Genomic DNA, 20,393 nt, shown 5'->3' with positions numbered 1-20,393 from the left:
TTATCCTTAATAAAAAAAAAAACTCTAGTGTGTGCGAAGACGTAGGAATATTAAAATATTATAATAATATATAATTTATATTATATTGTTTTTATTAAAATTTTGTATACGAATATTTTATGTGATGAGATGTTTAGAAAAAAAAAACCTTTTATTAAAACAAAAAAAAATAACTAAAAATTAAAATAAAACCATAAAATACCAGTTATGGCATCGTGTTTATAATTTTTGTTCTCTTCTGTTCAAGTGTTATGTCAAAACAATGAAACTATTTTGGGATAATAATAATAATAATAATAATAATAATTATAGCCGACAATGACCGTTACAGATTTAATTAGAAGACCGCGCGCTGAAGGTTCTTTATTTGTCGTCAAAAAGCTTCCTTTTACTGATGCCGAATCGCATGAAATTTGTGTTATCCATTCCAGTGTCCATGTTCTTCCTGCGATTCATCAGCACAGTCAATAGTTCGGCTGCGGTCGGCTTCCACATTGGTTCGACTGCAATGACACATAAATATGATAAAAAGATTAAAGTATACGTCTATGTCGATTATGGCTATAGGGTTATAGTGAATTTGTAGAAAAATATATATATATTTTTTTTATCAATAGAAATATTTATGTTAAACGTAGATCTACCAAAATAAGTCACAAAGTTAAAATACGAAATAAAGTCAATTTTGAAAATTTTATTTTGCATTTTGGTTTTGTACATATTCTGACACTATTGATTTTCCAAGTATTATTTTTCTTTTTGTGTTGTATTTTGTAATATTTTTAACAATCAACTCAATATCAAAGTTTTTATACACATTTTTTTATTTTAAACGGACTAAATCAGTTTTTTTTATATATAATTTGGTACAATCCATAAATAAATCAAATATTTGTATATATTATATCATATTATATATTACGAGTAGAGCTATTTATTATAGTATTAGTTTAACAATGATTTGTGTTTTTCCTCACTGCTTTAAGATAAATTTTTTGAGGGTTCCGAATTGAAGAAAATATAATTTGTATTGTGAGCTATAAAATCACATTGGTACGTTGGTTATTTATGTTCATATTGCATTAAAATAGTATTGTTTTAAATTTTAATTAAAAAAATTATTATATTATTCCACAGGGAACCTGGACATGTGTGAAACGTGCTTCTGTGTATTCTCCGCGAAACACACATTCTTAAAATGTTCAATTAACCAATATACACTTGAACAAAATTTTACATAAATACCATCTCGTCCAAAGATTCATTCAGTACCGGAAAAGAACCAAGAATTATAAATTTCCTCGAAAAAGCATGGACAGTATGATAGCATGTATAATGCATATTATAGAACACTATATATACAAGGTGTCACAGATAGAACTAACTTTTAGAATAACTTTTGTTCAAATTTACATTTTTAAAAAAAATTTTTTCATTACCCTAGCGCTACATCTATAATACATTTTTTTATGTTTATTTTTTAGTACTGAAAATAAAAAAAATAATTTAATAGAATAATTTTGGATACATTCAAAACAGCCTATTTGTGAATCTGCTTATAAGAATAATTTTGATGGTAAAAAAATTTATCTCAGTAAAGTAGTTTTTTTTTTAAAAATTTTTTTAAATTTCAATATTTTTTTGGTTAAATTAATTTGGAACGTAATACATTTTTTAAAAATATGATTTTTGAGAATTTCTTGACATGAGTATATTTCTTAAATTATTTCCTTAACATGTAATATTAACAATTTTTGTCATATGTTTAATTAGCATAATTTTCTTTTTTGTCAAGTCTTTCAGTTACACTTTGTATAGGTACAGAAACTATATACTACACTATATGGTATGCTATATTATATTATATTAAACTGAATGAAACTAACTGAAACTTAAACTACATAAGAAACTATACTATGTTATCAAAATTATTGTATTTTTATAGCCACTCTAAAACGTTACAACTTTAAACTATAGTAAGTTAATGAATAGAGTTCGAAAGTTATAAGAGCCAAAAATGAAAAAATACGCACGAAAAAAACATTATTTTTTAAAATTAATTTGTGCTAAAAAAAATTATTAATTGTGGAAAAATAATTTCATAATACCTACCTTTTGACATTTTATTGAACTGAAAAAATATTTAAAAAAATATATTCGGAAAGATTGTTCATTAGAATATTAATGCGATAGAGATATAATGCACACTGTATCGTTGGAGTCGTTACATTATTTGTCCTCTGTGTCAATAATAATAAATACCTACATTAAATAACTGAGTTTTGTATTCAATATTGTTATTGAAATACACAGATTTAAAAAAGTAAAAGATGGATTTTTTTAGAAAATATTAAATATGTATACCATCATTCGTACAAAAATAATGAAATATGCACTTTTTCCCTAAAGTTGACGAAATTTGCAAAATATGCATTTTTAATTTTTAATTTTGAAACTCACTATTGTATAGCATGGATTTCTAGCTTGATCTACTATAAATCGAGTGCATATGGAACAATATGAAATATTTATAAATTCTGATCCCAACTGATCAACAATGTATTTGAAACAATAATATATAATAAAAATATAAAGTATATCCATACACAAATATACGATTTGTTTCGGTAAATTTTTTTATAAATATTTATCATTTAATTTGAACTTAACATGTACCTACCTATTAATTAAAGCTATAGTTGTCTACAAAATATCAAGTTACATTCGACATCTATACACTATAAAGAAAACTAATTACTCAATTATTTTTATAATTTAATATGCACCCACATAAAAATAAAATTTTTTTTCAGACGATTTAACCTACTTTTTATACTTTTAATATTTCGATTTTAGTACATTTTTTATTTTAAATTAAATTTTAAAGATTTTTATTGCATTTAATTGCTTTATTTAATCTATTTATTTGGCCAATATAATAATTTCAATAAAATAAATTAATAATATCTGATACGTATACCAAGAGAACTATATATAGCCATGCCATAATTTAGTAACAAAAAGTTTTTAAAAAACATGAAATTACACGATTGTCCGAAAGTGTATTAATTTTGTTGAAAATGTCACGCATTATCATCAATATTCGAACAGACCAATTAGGCGTTTGTTCGTGTGCGATGAGTATGATTATATATGTTATTTAGTAATATATTATAATCAATACCCAATAGAATTAATGTATTATACTTATCATACGATTGTAAAATATCCTAAGTATTGTAAATTTATTTTTAATTATGTTTGAATGGAACGATTTCATTTGGTGGTCGACCGTCCATATTACTATTTTAATTTTCACAGTTAAATTGTCTTTTTTGTAGTAGAAAAAAACGAGTAGCTAGTATGTTGGTATATATATATATATTTTTTTTTTGTATAACCTGCACACATAATGTAAGAGCTCTAATATAATATTTTATCCCTTTACACATAATAATATAATATTATAACTCAAGTCAAGGCCTTTTGATTTAAAAATTTCGAAGAATTGAAGCATTAAAAAAATAAGTATAATATTACTTAAATAACTTTAAAAAATAAATCACAATAAAATAAAATAAAGTACAAATAATGTGTTCATTAATATTAGGTATAAACATAATGTGGTGAAAAAAAAATAATGCTTAGTTTCGACAGAATTTTTCGTTATAACTTTACGTAATTGAGTTTTTGATCAGAATAGTATAGAAAATCTATAGCATGAAAATATCATTTGATTGTATTTTATTATTTACAACAGTTTGTAATGTCCATAATGTACATTTATGACTCTTATAATTATTATTCCTGTAATATGCATAATTTCAGTACCTTTCAATTTTATGATGTGTGGGACATGGCTCGAAATAATTGTTATAATCATGCACATGTATACATGTGTAGATAGATTCGTATCGTTTATTATGATATAGGAATACAATAATACTTATTATATGTGTATAATATCACTGTATTTTTATTAGCATCAAATCGGATCATATGTCTACACGCGAAAATAACGGCCATAAATCGCTCAGTATATCCAATTCGTAATGTACGCATACGCATAGTTTTTAATATTATGACTAAAACATATTTTACTGAAATTTTGATGTTATTTTAATTTTATTTATACATATTATAATATATCATATTATTATGGGTGCGATTTATTACTTGAAACGATTTTTGAATTTTGAATTTTTTGAAAATTTAATAAGAGATTCCTTACAAGTTTGTAAATCTTCAATACAAAAATAATATCCACCAGAAATTCAAATTACATTTTTATGAGCGTTTGAAATTTAAATTTTTACAATATTGGATTTTAACTAGATTTCTCATTTAGTGATTTTCTTATTTTGATGTAACTTTAAAAAAAATGACCGCAGATACTTGAAATTATCACTGAATGTTTATATAAGCATCTTCTATATTTGATAAAATTTTCAAAATATTTTGTTTTTGTTTTACTGACATTTTAATTTTTAAACTATTTTAGTTTTTTTTTTCTATAAATATCAATAAAAATGTATTTGTTGGGTAGAAAAGCTTGAAAATTTAATTCAAAACACCTAGCACATTGTTACAATAGCAGTTGAAAAATATTAAAAATACATAGGCATAATTTTTTTTAATAAGCATTTAAAGTTCAAATTTCGACTAAATACTTACAAATTACAGCAATGTTCAAATTATCTTAGATAGAAATTCATAAAAGTTTTCTTTTTAAATCTAAGGTTTGAAAATTGAATACAAGGCTCTTAAAATATTTTTACAATAGCAGTTGAAATATAAAAGAAATACATAGTCACAATTTTTTTTTTACATGCATTCAAAGTTTGAATTTTGACAACATACGTAAAATCACGAAAATTTACAAATTATTTTGAGCTAGAAATTCATAGAAATTTTTCTTTTTAAATCTATGATTTGGAAATTTTTAATAATCTATAATATATCCTAGAAAGATAAACCGTCTCCGCTCAGAATCGCTTTTCGTATACAATGATAGAATATCATTGCATTCAAATTTAATTCCATCCATCACAGTAACCCACTTGTAGCCTACAGTACAGCAGAGTGACATCCACGACTTACCCGCTTTTTTTTTTTTTTGGATGGATAATTTCAAATATTATGAACAGACAAATTTCAATTCAGAAATAAATGATCGGTTTAACAGTGTATTAATACCACACTTAATATTATCATAACTCCTCCTAAACGATATATAATAATATAAAATAATTCAAACTGTATAACAACACGTTTTTGAATTATTAATACCATAATCCTGGTCTTAACAAACTTGTGAAACGAATAATAATTTTTTTTTTTGTGATTGTGATTGTTAATACTTCGTGTGGGATTTTCTACTCTTTTATAATATAGTATGATAACAAAAAAAAAAAAAACTCTTAAATTTGGATTGTTATATAGATCGGTCAACGGGCATTATGTTTTGTACTTCCGTCCGTCGTGTACAATTGACAATACTTGTCACATGTATAATGTATGATATTATTATTATATTATGTACTTTTGAAGAGGAAACAAAACTATCATTTGTGCCGAGAAAACGCTGTTTGTTTGACTGCCAATGCGCTCGTACGTCATAATATAAACGTTAAACGGTAACAAATCTCTTGCCGTAGCGAGGGACATTCCCACTTGCATGGTGTGCAAAGTAATGTCATTTATATTATTATAATTGTTAATAAATAGAACTACACGAGTACACGACACGATGAAAAATTGAGACTTGGATTTTGATTTTTAGGAATTTATTATTATTTTTATTATGTATGTTTTATAGTAGGTAATAGGTAAAACATATTTTTAAGCAATTATTTTGCAATAAGCGAGAATGATGAATATTAATATGGCTATATACAGTATAATATAGGTAATAATGATGAAGCTTTAGTGAAGAAACCATTCCATTTGGTTGGAACTTCATTGATGGAAATTGATTTAATACCGTCGCTTAAAAACTCACGACACCGCATAAGTTTCGTTTAAAACAGATCAGTAGATCATCCTAGATATAACACTAACGGATTTGGTACAATATAATATTAAAAGATTAAGGTATGGTTATAGATATAAGTAGTAGTGTAATAACCGTTCGTAAAAAGTTTTGTCAACACTTTGAAGCGAGGCCATTACGATGGAATGTATTATTTGGAACATATAAAGATATGCTTTGGTTATTTTGTGGCACTATTTGAATAGGAATGTTTGAATTACGTTTGAGGCTTGGCTCGAGAGTTGCCATATGGTCATATGGGCATATTAAATTTATTTATAAGATAATTTTATTATTCTACGGCTATTTTGAATAACTCGATTAACAGGAGAAATCTATTTGGTCTAAAACCATGAAAAGAATTGTAAAAGAGCTATACGACTTTTACTATGCTAACAGTTGACCTACGAATTTTTTAAGAAATCGGACATTTAAATGAAAAGTAACGACTGGTTTTGTTGTGCTCAATTCAAAAATATAAATCACAGACATCTCACACCATTATTTAAATTATCAATTAACCTAATTTAATTTTAATTCATTAATTTATTAATTATACCTAGCTATGGGGGTTCCGATTATACATATATATATAAACAGTAAGCCCAGTTAGGGATCGAATATAATAATATCACTATTCGACGAGGATCGAATGGCGTACATTTTGTTTTTAGTCAATAGTTAGTTGGTAGGTAGGTATGTTTTGAGTGTTTTACATGAGGCATAGAGTACTCTATAATGCTTATCAAATATTGTGGCTCCACGTTCTTAATTACTATTTCAAAGATTTTTGTTTACTAGCTAATTTAATAACATTATTAATTACTCATTTTAAGTCTTAACAATAGTAGTATAGACTATAGATTGCTACCCAATGTTTATACGTAGGTTTAATATTTATCATTTTTGAAAACTAAAACAATGATTTGTAACTTTGTATACGATGGTTTATGTTTGCATATTTTGTATCTAACCACTATTTTTTTTTAATCCCTTGATACCTGTCTCACATTCAACGACTATACACACCTATTATTATATGTCATCTATAAATTTGAAATGCTATTGAGACATAAAAAAATTGACATTTGGTAAACGCCATATTGTTATATTTGATTATAGGTCGTGGAATAACGCTGAAGTACTATTGCAGCCGTTCAGCGATTATAGGATTTTCAACGACAACCTTGTCAACGTGTGTAAATTTGGACCGCCCACATAGTACAAACCACTTTGAACCACTGACAATAATTTTCAAGTGATTCGAAAGAATATGCAAGTCCGTTTTTAGAGTTTGCAAGTACTTACACAGTTTTTAGTGTAGATATTATTGGAGGGCCATCATCATGGAGTCCATCCAAGATGCCCTAAATAGTCGCGAATTCGATACCATATAATACGATAATTGTCAATAATATGATAATATGTGAATAACTTAAATAGGTTTATAATGAAAAAATGTGTTAAATTCTATCGCGCATATTTGAAGGCATGGGCATAATACATAAAAGTATAATATACAAAATATTTAAAAGCCACATAATATCCGTATTTCAATAGATTTTTGTAATAATTATATTGTCAAAAATTATAGCTCACAAAGAATAAGTTGTTGGTAAACTCTAACAATAAACTCCCTAACGGATTGTATCAGAATTAATCGAACTTATAAAGTCATGAAACATTTAAATATGAAAATCGTAAATATATATTTCATGTAGGTAATTGCACGCAAATCACTTGTTTTTAATGATCTCTATTTCCGAGAAATGTTTTATAGTATCTACTCGTATTGTTATATCATATAAAATTAATCATAATGTGGCGTGTTGTTCACGTATAGTGTCGTGTGTGGGGGTGGTAAATATGGTTACAACTGGTAACCATATTGGTTTAAAAATAGAGCTGTAGTAAGTTCTTGGTATACTCGGTTGCAACTTGGTTATTACACGATACCAAACAAAGTAACGTCCAATCTTAAAGGCGGGTTCCTACTATACGCGTTCGCACAAATCCTTTTCTATATAATTGGTTATTTGGGTTAGGTTACTACATGATTAACCACTTTACCATGTTGTTGGACATAGCTGAACATTTTACGTGTACACGGCACACGTGTATAGTGGAAACCCTCCTTAATATACGATTTAGACGACACAACACGACACACGATGTAGCTGTGAATCCATTTTAATTTGTTTTCAATACTATAAATAATAAAATAAATATAGGCTATGTTTCAGACCACATCGAACTACAATTGTCGATGACAACATTCGCTGGTTTTTAAAATAATTGTGAAATCGATTTCAAATAATACATTGCCATCGAATGATTTCTAAATTAATATAATATAAATATGCGGCACGGTGAAGTGCGGAAATCACGCAGGAAACCGGAGGTGCAACCACGAACGTCGCCGAAGGGACAAGCGGCGTGACACGTTACATGACAATTTACTTTCATGGAACTGGCGCAGTCGTTATTAAATTTGATATTTATTTTTCCATGTCATATGTTTTCTTTTGCATAATATTATGTTTGAAAAAGATGATCAAAACTATACAATATACATAATATAGTGCAGCTAGGGAAAATATAACGCGATTCATAAGTTCTCACCGAGACAAATGTATTTTATCGGTGAAGTTCTCACGCGTTTCGACCGTGGTAAACGTTCGACCAACCATAATACTGTTTACGGTATACCTATCGAGGAAAGCGCGTGACCGTGGTTGCGATGCATATAATATGGCGTTGGTCAGTATTGTAAAACGGTTATCGAGATCGTTTTCTCAGCGTCCGATTCTTGACAGTTTTTTTTTTTTTTTTTTTTGCTCCCGCAAGAGTGTTTTTGTGTAGTGCGATGAAAATTCGACAGTGAATATCTAATCAACATTTCACTTAGTCACTTTTCGGGCACGCGTATTATAATATTATAATATAATAATAATATTGTAGTGTAATGTTATGTGTTGGTGAACCTAACCGAAGATACACATATCACCCGATTCTCGATGAACGTCAATCCCTCAAATTAAGACTGTGCATATATTATTCACCGGTTATCTCCAATATGCTTCCTGTATAATTTTAAAAAGCAACAGGTAAGCACCGCACTTAATATTCCTTATAAAGTAATGCAACAATCAAGCTTATAGAGAATTAAACTGTTGTGAAAATATAATATCATATGGCTTACCGAGTAGAAAAATTATTATAGAATTTACTAAGCTGTACGTATAAATATATAAGTGATACACACAGAATATTACAATAATATGGGTAGGCATATAGCTTTGGGAAATTCGAAAAGACCCTTGCTGGTATGAAAATTACGTAACTTAACTTAGGTACACGCGCGATGTGTGACAACTATTTGTAAGCATATTATATGAAATATATCAAGTGTAGTGAAATATACGCTTCGATCATGAATATTTGGCTATGCATTCGGCACTATCGAATGATAACCTAACCCCACAATACACTGCAATGACTTGACGAATTGTCAACTACTATTTTTACATAAAATATTTGCATTTAATATATTATAATATGTGTGTAGGAAATTGTTAATATCCGAGTAGATCAATAGAAACATGTACCTTCTTATATTATCATAGGGTCCTAAAATACATATATTTTATTGTAATATTAAATACTATACAGGGTGATTCTTTTATTAAACAACATGCATAATATGGCGTTCGTATGTAAATACCACCTAACATACACCTATAACACACAAACACCACCCAACTTTGGGAGGCTATATATTATAAACGGATTAATGAAAAATGAAAATTTAAACTTGAAAATTCATTGAAAAATAGCCTCTTTAGTTTATGAAATTTTAAGTATAGGCTGTCATTTGAAAATCAAAAGTTGATAATGGTTTACCTGATAAATATAAGAGTGAAAATATTTAAAAAATATATAGTTCTAGAACAAGATGGATCTAAAATTTTGAAAAAAAGAAATTTGAAAAAAGTCAATAGTTTTTGCTAAATAATGAGTGTTGTTTGATAAAAGAACCACCCTGTATACGTAATATGGTTACCTATTACTTAAATATTTTTATACTTATTTCACTTATATTATGTTATTACATCGGTTTCCATCGTCGTTTATGTAGTTCCTGTTGGTGATCATGGCGTACGGTAACACCACGCCGGCCGTTTGACTGGCTCTCAACCTGGCCACCGGGTGATATGGTACGGAATATCTCTTGCGGTTCAGCTGGAACGTCAGATAGTTTGGCGTATCAGCGTAAATCCTTTCGTCTAAACGGCTACCATCCCAAGGCGCTGCCACCGCCGACAAACCTTCGTTGCTGTCATCTGTAACAAACACGTACCGCCATCAGTCGTAAGAGGTCCGTATATTTTGATAAAAATCTAAATAATAATTGAAATATCATTGTATTATATTTTGTTTAAGAAGTTAAACGTCCACAATTAATATGCGCGATATTATAAATCAAATGATGAATGTTTGTAAATTATTGCACACTTTTTGATCTAAATATAGTTGAGTAAGATACATTTCCTTAAGCGTGTGTAGGAGAAGATGGTAACAGTGGTGGCATGAAAAATTTAACTATAGAGCGTCAACTTAAAAAACTCTTTATTCGGTACTTTTCAGGATTAGTATTACAATATTTATGCGGTTAATGGTGGATGGTTAAGTTAAAAAAAAAAATACTTCTACGGCAGATGTGGTTCAAATTTTTGTTTTATTCTCGTAAAATCTGTACCAACTAAATAAATAGAATGTATTTATGTAAAATCGGTTTAAGTGTATAATTTTAGTTTACATGGATACTAAGTACTTCAAGTACTTGAGAGTGAAAAGCTTCATATGAAATAAAATATATATCCGGAAATGGTTTTTTTGATACTTTTTTTTCTTTATTGTTAAAACCTTAAGTTTTTCAATAGTTACATCGAATGTCACATGACACCAGAATTTAGATACCTACGTTAATTATACTACTGTTCAGAATACTGACAATATATTTTATACAGATAGATCATGGAACTGAGTTTATGTAATATTATATGCAATATGCGTTCAATATTAATAAAATTGTTATCATTATTTATGATGAATAAAACGTTTTTCCCTTTAAACTCACTGTTCAAAATTTCCGAGTATTGCTGCACGTGTAAGTACTTATAGTTTATGCTTCCCACATTATTATATTTTGATTTTAAATAAGTGTCGTTTAATAACGCTTGAGAACATATTATCATCTTCAATACTATTGATGTATAACATTGTTTGTTAGGATAAAAATACACTTAATAGTTTCTTAACAAGAATATTATATTATTTAAAATTGACTTGGTAGAACATCCAAATTTACTGAAAAGTATATAATCTTATAATTTTAAAATAAAATTGTGTACTTTTATACTCTAAAGTATAGACAATAGTAGTAACTACTAGCTAGTAAATATACAGTATACAATATACATATTATAACTATTTTAGACTTTCTGAGAATAGAGACTTAAATAATTTAAACTTGACATGCTTTGAACTTTTCGACTGTGTTACGTTTAAATTTTCTTTACAGTTATAATAATGCCAAGAAAGTTTCTCTGAACATTAATAAGTACTATAATTAACTGAAATAAATTTAATAATGTATTACCAATGCAATTACAATGTATGTGATGATACTAAAACAGGATAGTGTAATACATGAATTAACAATATTACTTGAAGTTCATATTAAATTGTCGTATATACAAAAATCATAAGTATAAAACACCTCGATAAAACTAGATTTTTTCTCCACCTTTTTTACATACTTAAACTAATCACACTGTAATATTTCAGAGCTTCATGTAGTATCATAATATATAGTTAACATTGTAAACAAAACATTGTGTAACTTTAGTTTTTGAGGTTTTAATAAATAATTTTTTAAAAAAAGACGGGTAAGTCGTGGATGTCGCTCTGCTCTAAAGTAGGTTACAAGTGGGTTACTGTAATGGATGGAATTAAATTTGAATCCAATGATATTATATCATTGTATACGAAAAACGATCCTGAGCGAAGACGGTTTATCTGTCTAGGATAAATTATAGATTATTAAACATTTTCAAATCTTAGACTTAAAAAGAAAAACTTTATCAATTTCTAGTTTAAAATAATTTGCGAATTTTCGTGATTTTCGTGACTTTTACATAATATGTTGTCAAAATTCAAACTTTGAATGCTTGTAAAAAAAAATTGTGAGTATAAATTTATTTTATTTTTCAACTGCTATTGTTACAATGTGTTAGAAACCTTGTATTAAATTGTCAAGTTTTTCTACTGAACAAATAAATTTTTATCGATATTTATAGAAAAAAAAAACTAAAAAAGTTGAAAAATTAAAATGTCAGTAAACAGCTCAAAACAAATCTAAATATTTTGAAAATTTTATCAAATATATAAAATGCCTATATAAACATTCAGTCAAAATTTCAAGTATCTGCGGTAATTTGTATTAGAGTTACACCAAAATAAGGAAATCGCTAAAAGTGAAAATCCAATGTTTGTAAAAATTTAAATTTCAAATGCTCATAAAAATTTAATTTGAATTTCCAGTGGAATTTTTATTTGTGATAAAGATTGAAAAACTTGTAAGGAATCTTGTATTAAATTTTTAAGTCTTAGATTTAAAAAGAAAATTTTTTATGAATTTCTAGCTTAAAATAATTTGTGAATTTTCGTGATTTTTACGTATTTTGTCAAAATTCAAACTTTGAATGCTTATAAAAAGAAATTGTGACTATGAATTTATTTTATTTTTCAACTTACTGCTATTGTAACAATATGTTGAGAGCCTTGTATTAAATTTTCAAGCTTTTCTGCTTAACAAATAAATTTTTATCGATATTAATTTTAAAAAAAACTAATAATGATCTAAAATTTCAAATGTCTATGAATAGTTCAACTTAAATCGAAATTTTTTTTAAATTGCATGGTGGATAGAATATACTTATATAAACAATCGGTGAAAATTTCATGTATCTATGGTCATTTGTTTTAAAGTTACATCAAAAACCAAAATCGATTTTGTCGAAAAATTAGTGTGCGTAAAATTTCCCGTTTTCCCTTAATTATTAGTTTGTTTTTCTCGATTATTTAGAGTATTAAGCATTTTTTGACCCCCCAAAGTACCAACTAGATTCACTTTCTGATCGAACGAGGTACTGAAGTCAAAAATCGAAGCATTTTTACTGCCTCAAAACGTGATGACAGACACAAAAAAAAAACACACACATCATGATAAAATCAATACCTTCATCGCTCCGCTAAGAATCTAAAAGTAATCATGAATAATATTAAATAATTTTAACTAATTCTTGTAGTAATCAATGGGTTAGACTTACCACTTAACTAGTAATAAGGATTAAAAAAAAAATCTTCAAATTGGTTAGGTATCCCATAAATGTTAATATTCTTTTGCTATGTTTAAATATTATAAACTGGTTTCTCATCAAACTTAGGTACTTCTTAAACACTGTAAAACTGTATAAATTGTAAATAACAACTTTTATATTTACTTAGTGAGATTTCAGTAGTTTTGGTTAAAAAATCAGAAATATATTATTGTATGTGTATGTGTCATTATTGGATACCTACTCATGAGCCGTGTTTAAGATTTTAGTAGTCATAATATTTTGTTTGATTTTCGTTTCATAATATTATATTAGAGGGTGACAATATACGTGCGGAGAGATTTCGGTGTTCTAAAATGACAGAGGGGAAATTTCAAGTCCAAGTCCGATTGCCGCCAAGTGGCGTATTTGTATGGAGTACTTAATTGTACGTTAGTAATCGAATGTGGGTATCTGATTATAATGCCAAACAAAGGATTACATGGATTAAAATAAGTAGAATAATAGATAATATACTATTAGATTACCTAAGTAATATAAGCGTCAATTATTGGGATGCAAATTTCAGTCGAGTTAACATACATCTGAGAAACGTAAATGGTCGATAGCATGGTGTCCATATGTGGTAGATTAACCGCGAATTTTCCAACAAATTAAACATCAGAGTTCTCGCTGTAATGAATAAGTAAATTCATAAATGTAGGTATACATATTTCGCACTTTTTGATTTAGTTTTAATAGCAAAACGATGAATTGACTATACTGAGAATTCAGCTGTGTTAGTTATATACCTACATTTAAATATGGTGACCCGACCGCGTGATTTTTGCTTTTTACTCGCAAATGTAATTAAAAACTGTTTAAATCGTGCATATTATCTGCAGTAATTTTGCTTGAAATGACAAAACAATTACTTATTTTAATTTTCTTTCCGGTCGTTTCAGTTAATGACTTTATCATAATGCCTGTGTATAATATTATTATTTCTCACATGGGGTTCATATAAAACCGATCTAAGAAGAAAAATTATAGATAATTATTAAAACAAGATTAATAGATGGATAATTATTAGATAATATTACGATATTATCGTAATACTTAATAACAACGAGCAAACTAGAATAAATCCCTCCAATAGAAACCTCTCAGCTATCGATCTAACGTTCTCTACACCTACCATAGCACAAAGATTACACTGGCAAGTATTAAATGAAATATATTATAGCGATCATCATCCAATCTGTATAGAATTAATGTCTAATGCACATCAAATGAACTACTCTACAATAAAATTGAACATTACAAATTCTAACTGACCTCTATTCTCAAACCTTCTCGAAACGAAAATCAACTCGTCTGAATTCACGGATGACGATATAGATATCGAAAAAGTAGTCTCCAAATTCACCAAGATCATCATAGAGACTGCAGAACAAACAATCGGATACTTAAAACCTCCCTCCAAAAAAACACCAGTTCCGTGGTGGAACAATAAAATTAAACAATAATTATCTCTAAAAAATAAAGCACTGAAAACATTTATAAAAACCAGATCTCTCGAGGACCACATCAAATTAAAAGAACTCAGAACTAAACAAGATTCTTGGTCAAAATGGACCCTGACATCTGGCTTCACTTTCTCACCAGAAAAATCACAATGCACAGTATTTACTCGTAAGCGAAATCAAAACTTTATTAACATAAAAATGGGTGATTACCAATTAATTAATTATAATACAATTAAAATACTCGGCATTACTTTCGACAAAAGAAGCTCCTGGACCCACCGCATCAACAATTTGAAAAACTCAATCTCTCCGCGTCTCAATGTTACAAAAATGTTATCTCACACATTATGGGGCTCTTAAACTCATGTTTTATTAACAACGCACTGTAAGCCCAATGTGACCGAGCGTATTATTATTAATAATAATAAAAAAATATATTATTATTTTATATTTAGGTACCTGCAATAGTATTTTATTTATCTAAATTATAACCATCTATCTTTATAATTTATTGTTTATTTTTTATTTGATATTCATTAAATCAAAAAATAATATACTTAAATAGATGTATATGGTATTTTGTAACTTTTTCATATTTGTGCCAGTGGCATAAACAATTGCTAAAAATTTAAAGAATCAATGTAAACTAATAGTTCCTTAAATAGTGGCCCATGATTAGTCCATTACATTTAAGTAGACCTTTAAATGTAATAATTTATTTTTATTTTTATAATCATCTATTACCTAAGTTGTTCTTATTGTTATCTTTTGAAACAGATTAAATAAAACATTGTTAAAAAAAAAAAATAAATAAATAAATAATATGTACACACAAAAACGTGATCCATACTATAAAGTACCTTAAATGGATAAAATGCATATTTGAATTTAATGAATAGGTTATGTTAAGGTATTGAAAAAGTCTAACTAATAATTTTCACATTTGTTATTTGAAACAATATTATTTATTTATTTTAAATTAATTATTAATTTGGTGAACTACATTTTTTTAAAGACGATAAAAATATACAGGAGCCTTAAACTGGATATGACGTCATTAATCTCTGTTGAAATATATCGATGTTTTAAAAAGTTAAGTTTGCTTTGAAATTGGAATTTATTTTACCTGTCAAAGAAATGTCGAACTAATTTAATTAGTAACTCCAATTACAATTGATTTGTATACACGAGTATATTGTTGTTGTGGACGTTTATCATCTACCATCTCATAGTTTTTAACCGTGAGTTTTCACCATAATCGCATAAAATTAAATTTTTTATAATACTCAAATTTTAATAGGTAGTACGTCATAAGAGGTTGCTATACACAATTATATTAATTGATAAACGCGTTACGAAAAACAGAAATATTTGATATATAATTCAATATTTAATAATTGTGTGGATACGAAACATGTTATATTCCCATCAATTTGAATTAACATTATTTTGAAATAACTATTAGTTTTTGAAATTATAAGGTTTTTTTGAGATTCACCGATATTTCACATGTTCATTCTTGTTTTTTTTTTAGTTTATGTGATGTATATATATATATATATCTTTTTTGAAATCAAAAAGCTTTAAAATTAAATAAAAACACGGTTCTTTATACATTTTTTTATCACAAACAATACTTATAGAAAACACAGGTTTAGTTGTTTAACATATTATACTATAATATTCAAAATATTTTGTTCATTGAGAAAATAAGGATTTAAATTAAAAAAATAATATTTCCACTAACAATTTAAGTTATTTTGCAATAATTCAAAAAATATTAAATTACCTATTGTTATTTTCTATATTTTAAAAATATTAAAAATACAGTTATAAAAATTAAGTTATACTACCAGTCTACAAACCTATTTATACCATCTAATATTGAATATTGAGTTAATTCTGTTATATAAGATATAATAATAATAAATTTAAAACATACTTAAATACACCATGCTTTTACCAAAATAAGTTTAATTTGCAGATTAGTATTATTAATATTAAAAAATAAATGATTTAAATAAATAATATAATATTAACAAACACATTCCTACACTCTCTCAGATAAAAATCACGTTTTTGTATATAACAATTTCATGTTATGTTTCAATTTAAAACATAGGTACATTATAGTGACATACTTAATATCGAAAAATACTCGAAATCTATAAAGATATCCGCAGAGGTTTTTTCTTTTTACGCTCAACAGTTCCAATGTAGCTCCGTTAATTTAAAATTTAGAGCGAATTGATCTTTTTCAAAAAGGTAATCATTATTATGGCAACATTTATATAGGTTAGGTTAGAAGCTTTTAAACATATTTTTATTTTAAAGCAAATTATGAAAATTTTCAGATTCTAAAAATATTTACGATTCTAAAAATACTCATAACTCGTTTTAAAATTAAAATATAAAAAAAGCCTAGATAACTTAGATATAAATGTTACCTTTAACTTTTATAAGAGGTTAATTCATTCTAAATTTTAAGCTAACGGAGTTAATTTGAAACTGCTGAGCGTAAAATTTGCTATGTTACACACTTGTAAGGCAGAAACAACTGTTGCGGGTGTGGCGTCCTCTTAATACTTTTTATTAATTATTAGTTATTATAGCAAAAAGTTATTGTAAAATATATTATTATTTATAACATTACATTCTCCCCCCCACCATTGAAAGTTTCTGGCACGTCACTGATAGATGTTATTATAGCACAAACTCGTAATAATCATATGAAAATATACGTAGATAGATAAATCATAACTATACCTACTTAATATATATTATTTAAATTAAATGTAAGTATCTATCTATAGTTAATCAGTCTATTCGAGTTATTAATTGATTACATTATTAAAAAACTAAAAATATTGGTGTTTTACTTTTTATTAGTTCAGCAGGATAAAAACAAATATTGAACCTATCTCTAAAAGAAAGTAGTATTTTTGTTTGAATTTAAATATGTGATAATAATTTAGAAATTTTATACATCTGAAAATTTGTTGTAAGCTACAATTAATGATGTTATATGATTCTATAAATTTAAGGTTTGATATTTATGATAATGTTATCATTTATCAATAATGTCTCTATAATAATCTATATCTAATAACGTGTAAATTATAATTGCTATTTTATACATACATTTTATTATACAATTAGTCAACAGTTTCGGGTAACTAATTGATTACCATATTAACAGCATGGCCATTTATTTGTATATTAATATATAATCATTACCTATGCATATATTAATATTCATATAAGACGTAGGTAATACACCACTAATTTAACGAACCACTCATTAATAATTAATTTATATAGTTCTATGCACATATTTTTAATTAATTAAACATATTTTGCGTGAAATATAGCGTGTGTTGATTATAATAATATGCTCTAAAATAATTGCGTTCGAATGAACATAAATACCTATACTCAATAATACTGAAACTTATAATACCTAATTTTGGTTAAAAAATGGTGATATTGTCCGTGTCTGTTGTTTTATGTATATAAGTTAATAAAAGTAAGGAACTTAAACATATAATTTGTTTAAATTATATCGATGTTAAATTAAATTATACGTGGTTAATCAAATAATTGGAGTTTTTAATCGGTCACGTAAGAATAAAATTAAAATGTTATATTTATTTTGTTTCATTTATTAGTGGTGTGGCGGAATATTAACAATAAATAATATCTGTAAAAGTAAATAAAATTGTCAATACATAATAATATATATATTTTTAAAATCATTATCTTGACGTGTAGATTTTGCATTTTAACACACTTGTCGATAGCAGAACGACTGAAAAAATTATGAAATATGATAACAAAAACACGGTGCCTATAGACTCTATAGTATAGAGTATACTGTGGCAATAAGAGTACGAGTAGATATTGGTGCGTTACTGCAATGGGTAAATTCATCATATTTTAGTATACATTAGGTATATAAAATTATTGCACATTAATATTTTTTTCAAAATTGAACGTAATCTTACCGTTAATGCTGGCGCTGAACGCGGCGACAAAGCCGAAGACTAGGCTGGCGACCAACGTCAAGTGCACCATATTGTCGTGCGGCATTTGTCGGTGCTGATGCGATTGGCACGAAATGACAACAGTACCTAATACGATGACGATAACAATATTTATAATAACAGTTATTAACTATGAGAATATATAACAAAATATACCTATTATAATATATATAATATTATAGTGTCGGTATTATTGGGGATAGCTGAGCTTTTAGGATAATTCAATAAATTGCTGTCGCGTGGCTTCAAGTACAGTAATGTTATAATATACTTTATTACGTCTCTATAATATTGTAATATTATTATTACAAAATATGCACCTCGTCGGTGGATTCGCTATACTTCCGTCGGTTCGTCTGCAGGAGTTTTTCTCGAGCGCGGATGCTCGCGGTCTGCGTATTCGGTGCAGTGTGTGCCGGCGGTGGCAGTTCGGAAAAACGCACGCGTGCTGCGGCGCAGGTGAGAGAGCGTGGCGCTGTCGCGTGTACCGGCCGTGTATAGCGCGCGAGACGCTGCAGCAGACGACACGATAAAAATATCCGATCTCGGCGAGGAACGGTAGCGGCGTCGGCTGCGGAATATTACAGCTGCAATTGATAATAATAATATTATATAATTGCGAAAACAGCGCTAATAAAATAATTATAATATTCTATTATATCGCGTAAACCGAAACGAGCGAACGGCGCTTTCTGAGCCACCAAAAACGCGTTGTTGATTTATATAGGTATGCCATGTCATATGAAAACGCATGCCCACATCGGACGAAAAAAACGGGTGTCGAGCGTAGGCGTTAGAGGGCGGTGAAACTTTGACGCACGTCGTCACCCCGGCTGTGGATGCGGCGGCCGCGTCCTGTTTTTATAATTATTAGGTGCTATTATCCTTTTCGTCGACTTCGACGTCCGCGGAAATTCCACCGTCACTTGCCACTACCGGTTCGGCCAAGCATACCGTAGTGTTATCTAAGTTATCTTATACTATAAAACGCATTTGATTTAAATTTAATAAGTTATACTCAAGTTAAATAAGGTGCATATCGCTTGGTGTACACACAATTCCGTGGTTTGAATATTTATATACTAATAATATTTACTTGTTTTTTCCCGTCGTTCTCAATCCGTTTCGTCTTTTTAATGCTGTTTGTGCGCTAATCCGGTCGCGTTTACAGACCGAGGTAGACGTGTGTTATGAATTTGTATTTTTTTTTATCATTCATTTATTATTGTTGTGTTTTTTCTCCGCCTTTACGCTTTGTGTTTCAACTTTCATAACAGGACAAGACTGTACCGTATAATATAGATTATCGATGTTGTCCTGTTCAGAGTCATGAGAGATTTCGAAACCATAAAACTCGAATTTTGAACGTTCCCACCTTGAAAATTAGCCCTCCGTGCTATCGTCACCT

The 20,393-nt window shown here is 27.8% G+C and overlaps 1 protein-coding gene across 2 annotated transcripts; it reads right to left on the bottom strand.

Annotated features, from left to right (window-relative positions):
* Positions 1-64: 64 nt before the first annotated feature.
* LOC149055693 (uncharacterized) lies at positions 65-19,661 on the bottom strand. 2 transcript variants are annotated; one of them, XM_089225537.1, is made up of 4 exons: positions 19,306-19,661; positions 18,947-19,072; positions 10,144-10,374; positions 65-503 (listed from the first exon to the last, which is right to left on the bottom strand). In XM_089225537.1, the coding sequence occupies exons 2-4, from the start codon at positions 19,029-19,031 to the stop codon at positions 364-366; spliced, it is 456 nt and encodes a 151-aa protein (XP_089081663.1). In that variant the 5' UTR covers positions 19,032-19,072; positions 19,306-19,661; the 3' UTR covers positions 65-363. The 2 variants fall into 2 exon arrangements, with proteins under 2 accessions (XP_089081663.1, XP_089081662.1); XM_089225536.1 differs by having other exon boundaries at positions 19,142-19,660.
* Between the last annotated feature and the right edge of the window lie 732 nt (positions 19,662-20,393).

The sequence above is a fragment of the Diuraphis noxia genome, unplaced genomic scaffold, assembly GCF_037042655.1.
Source record: "Diuraphis noxia isolate RWA-SAM2 unplaced genomic scaffold, SU_Dnox_SAM2 contig0004, whole genome shotgun sequence".
Taxonomy (NCBI): Eukaryota; Metazoa; Arthropoda; class Insecta; order Hemiptera; family Aphididae; genus Diuraphis; species Diuraphis noxia.
This window is presented reverse-complemented; position numbering and strand designations above follow the sequence as displayed.

Coding starts and splice junctions, on each gene's coding strand:
- LOC149055693 (XM_089225537.1), bottom strand. CDS start 19,031: ATGCCGCACGACAATATGGTGCACTTGACGTTGGTCGCCAGCCTAGTC. Junction 10,375..18,946: donor GTTCAGCGCCAGCATTAACG/GTAAGATTACGT, acceptor TGTTTGTTACAG/ATGACAGCAACGAAGGTTTG. Junction 504..10,143: donor AAACGACGATGGAAACCGAT/GTAATAACATAA, acceptor GTGTCATTGCAG/TCGAACCAATGTGGAAGCCG.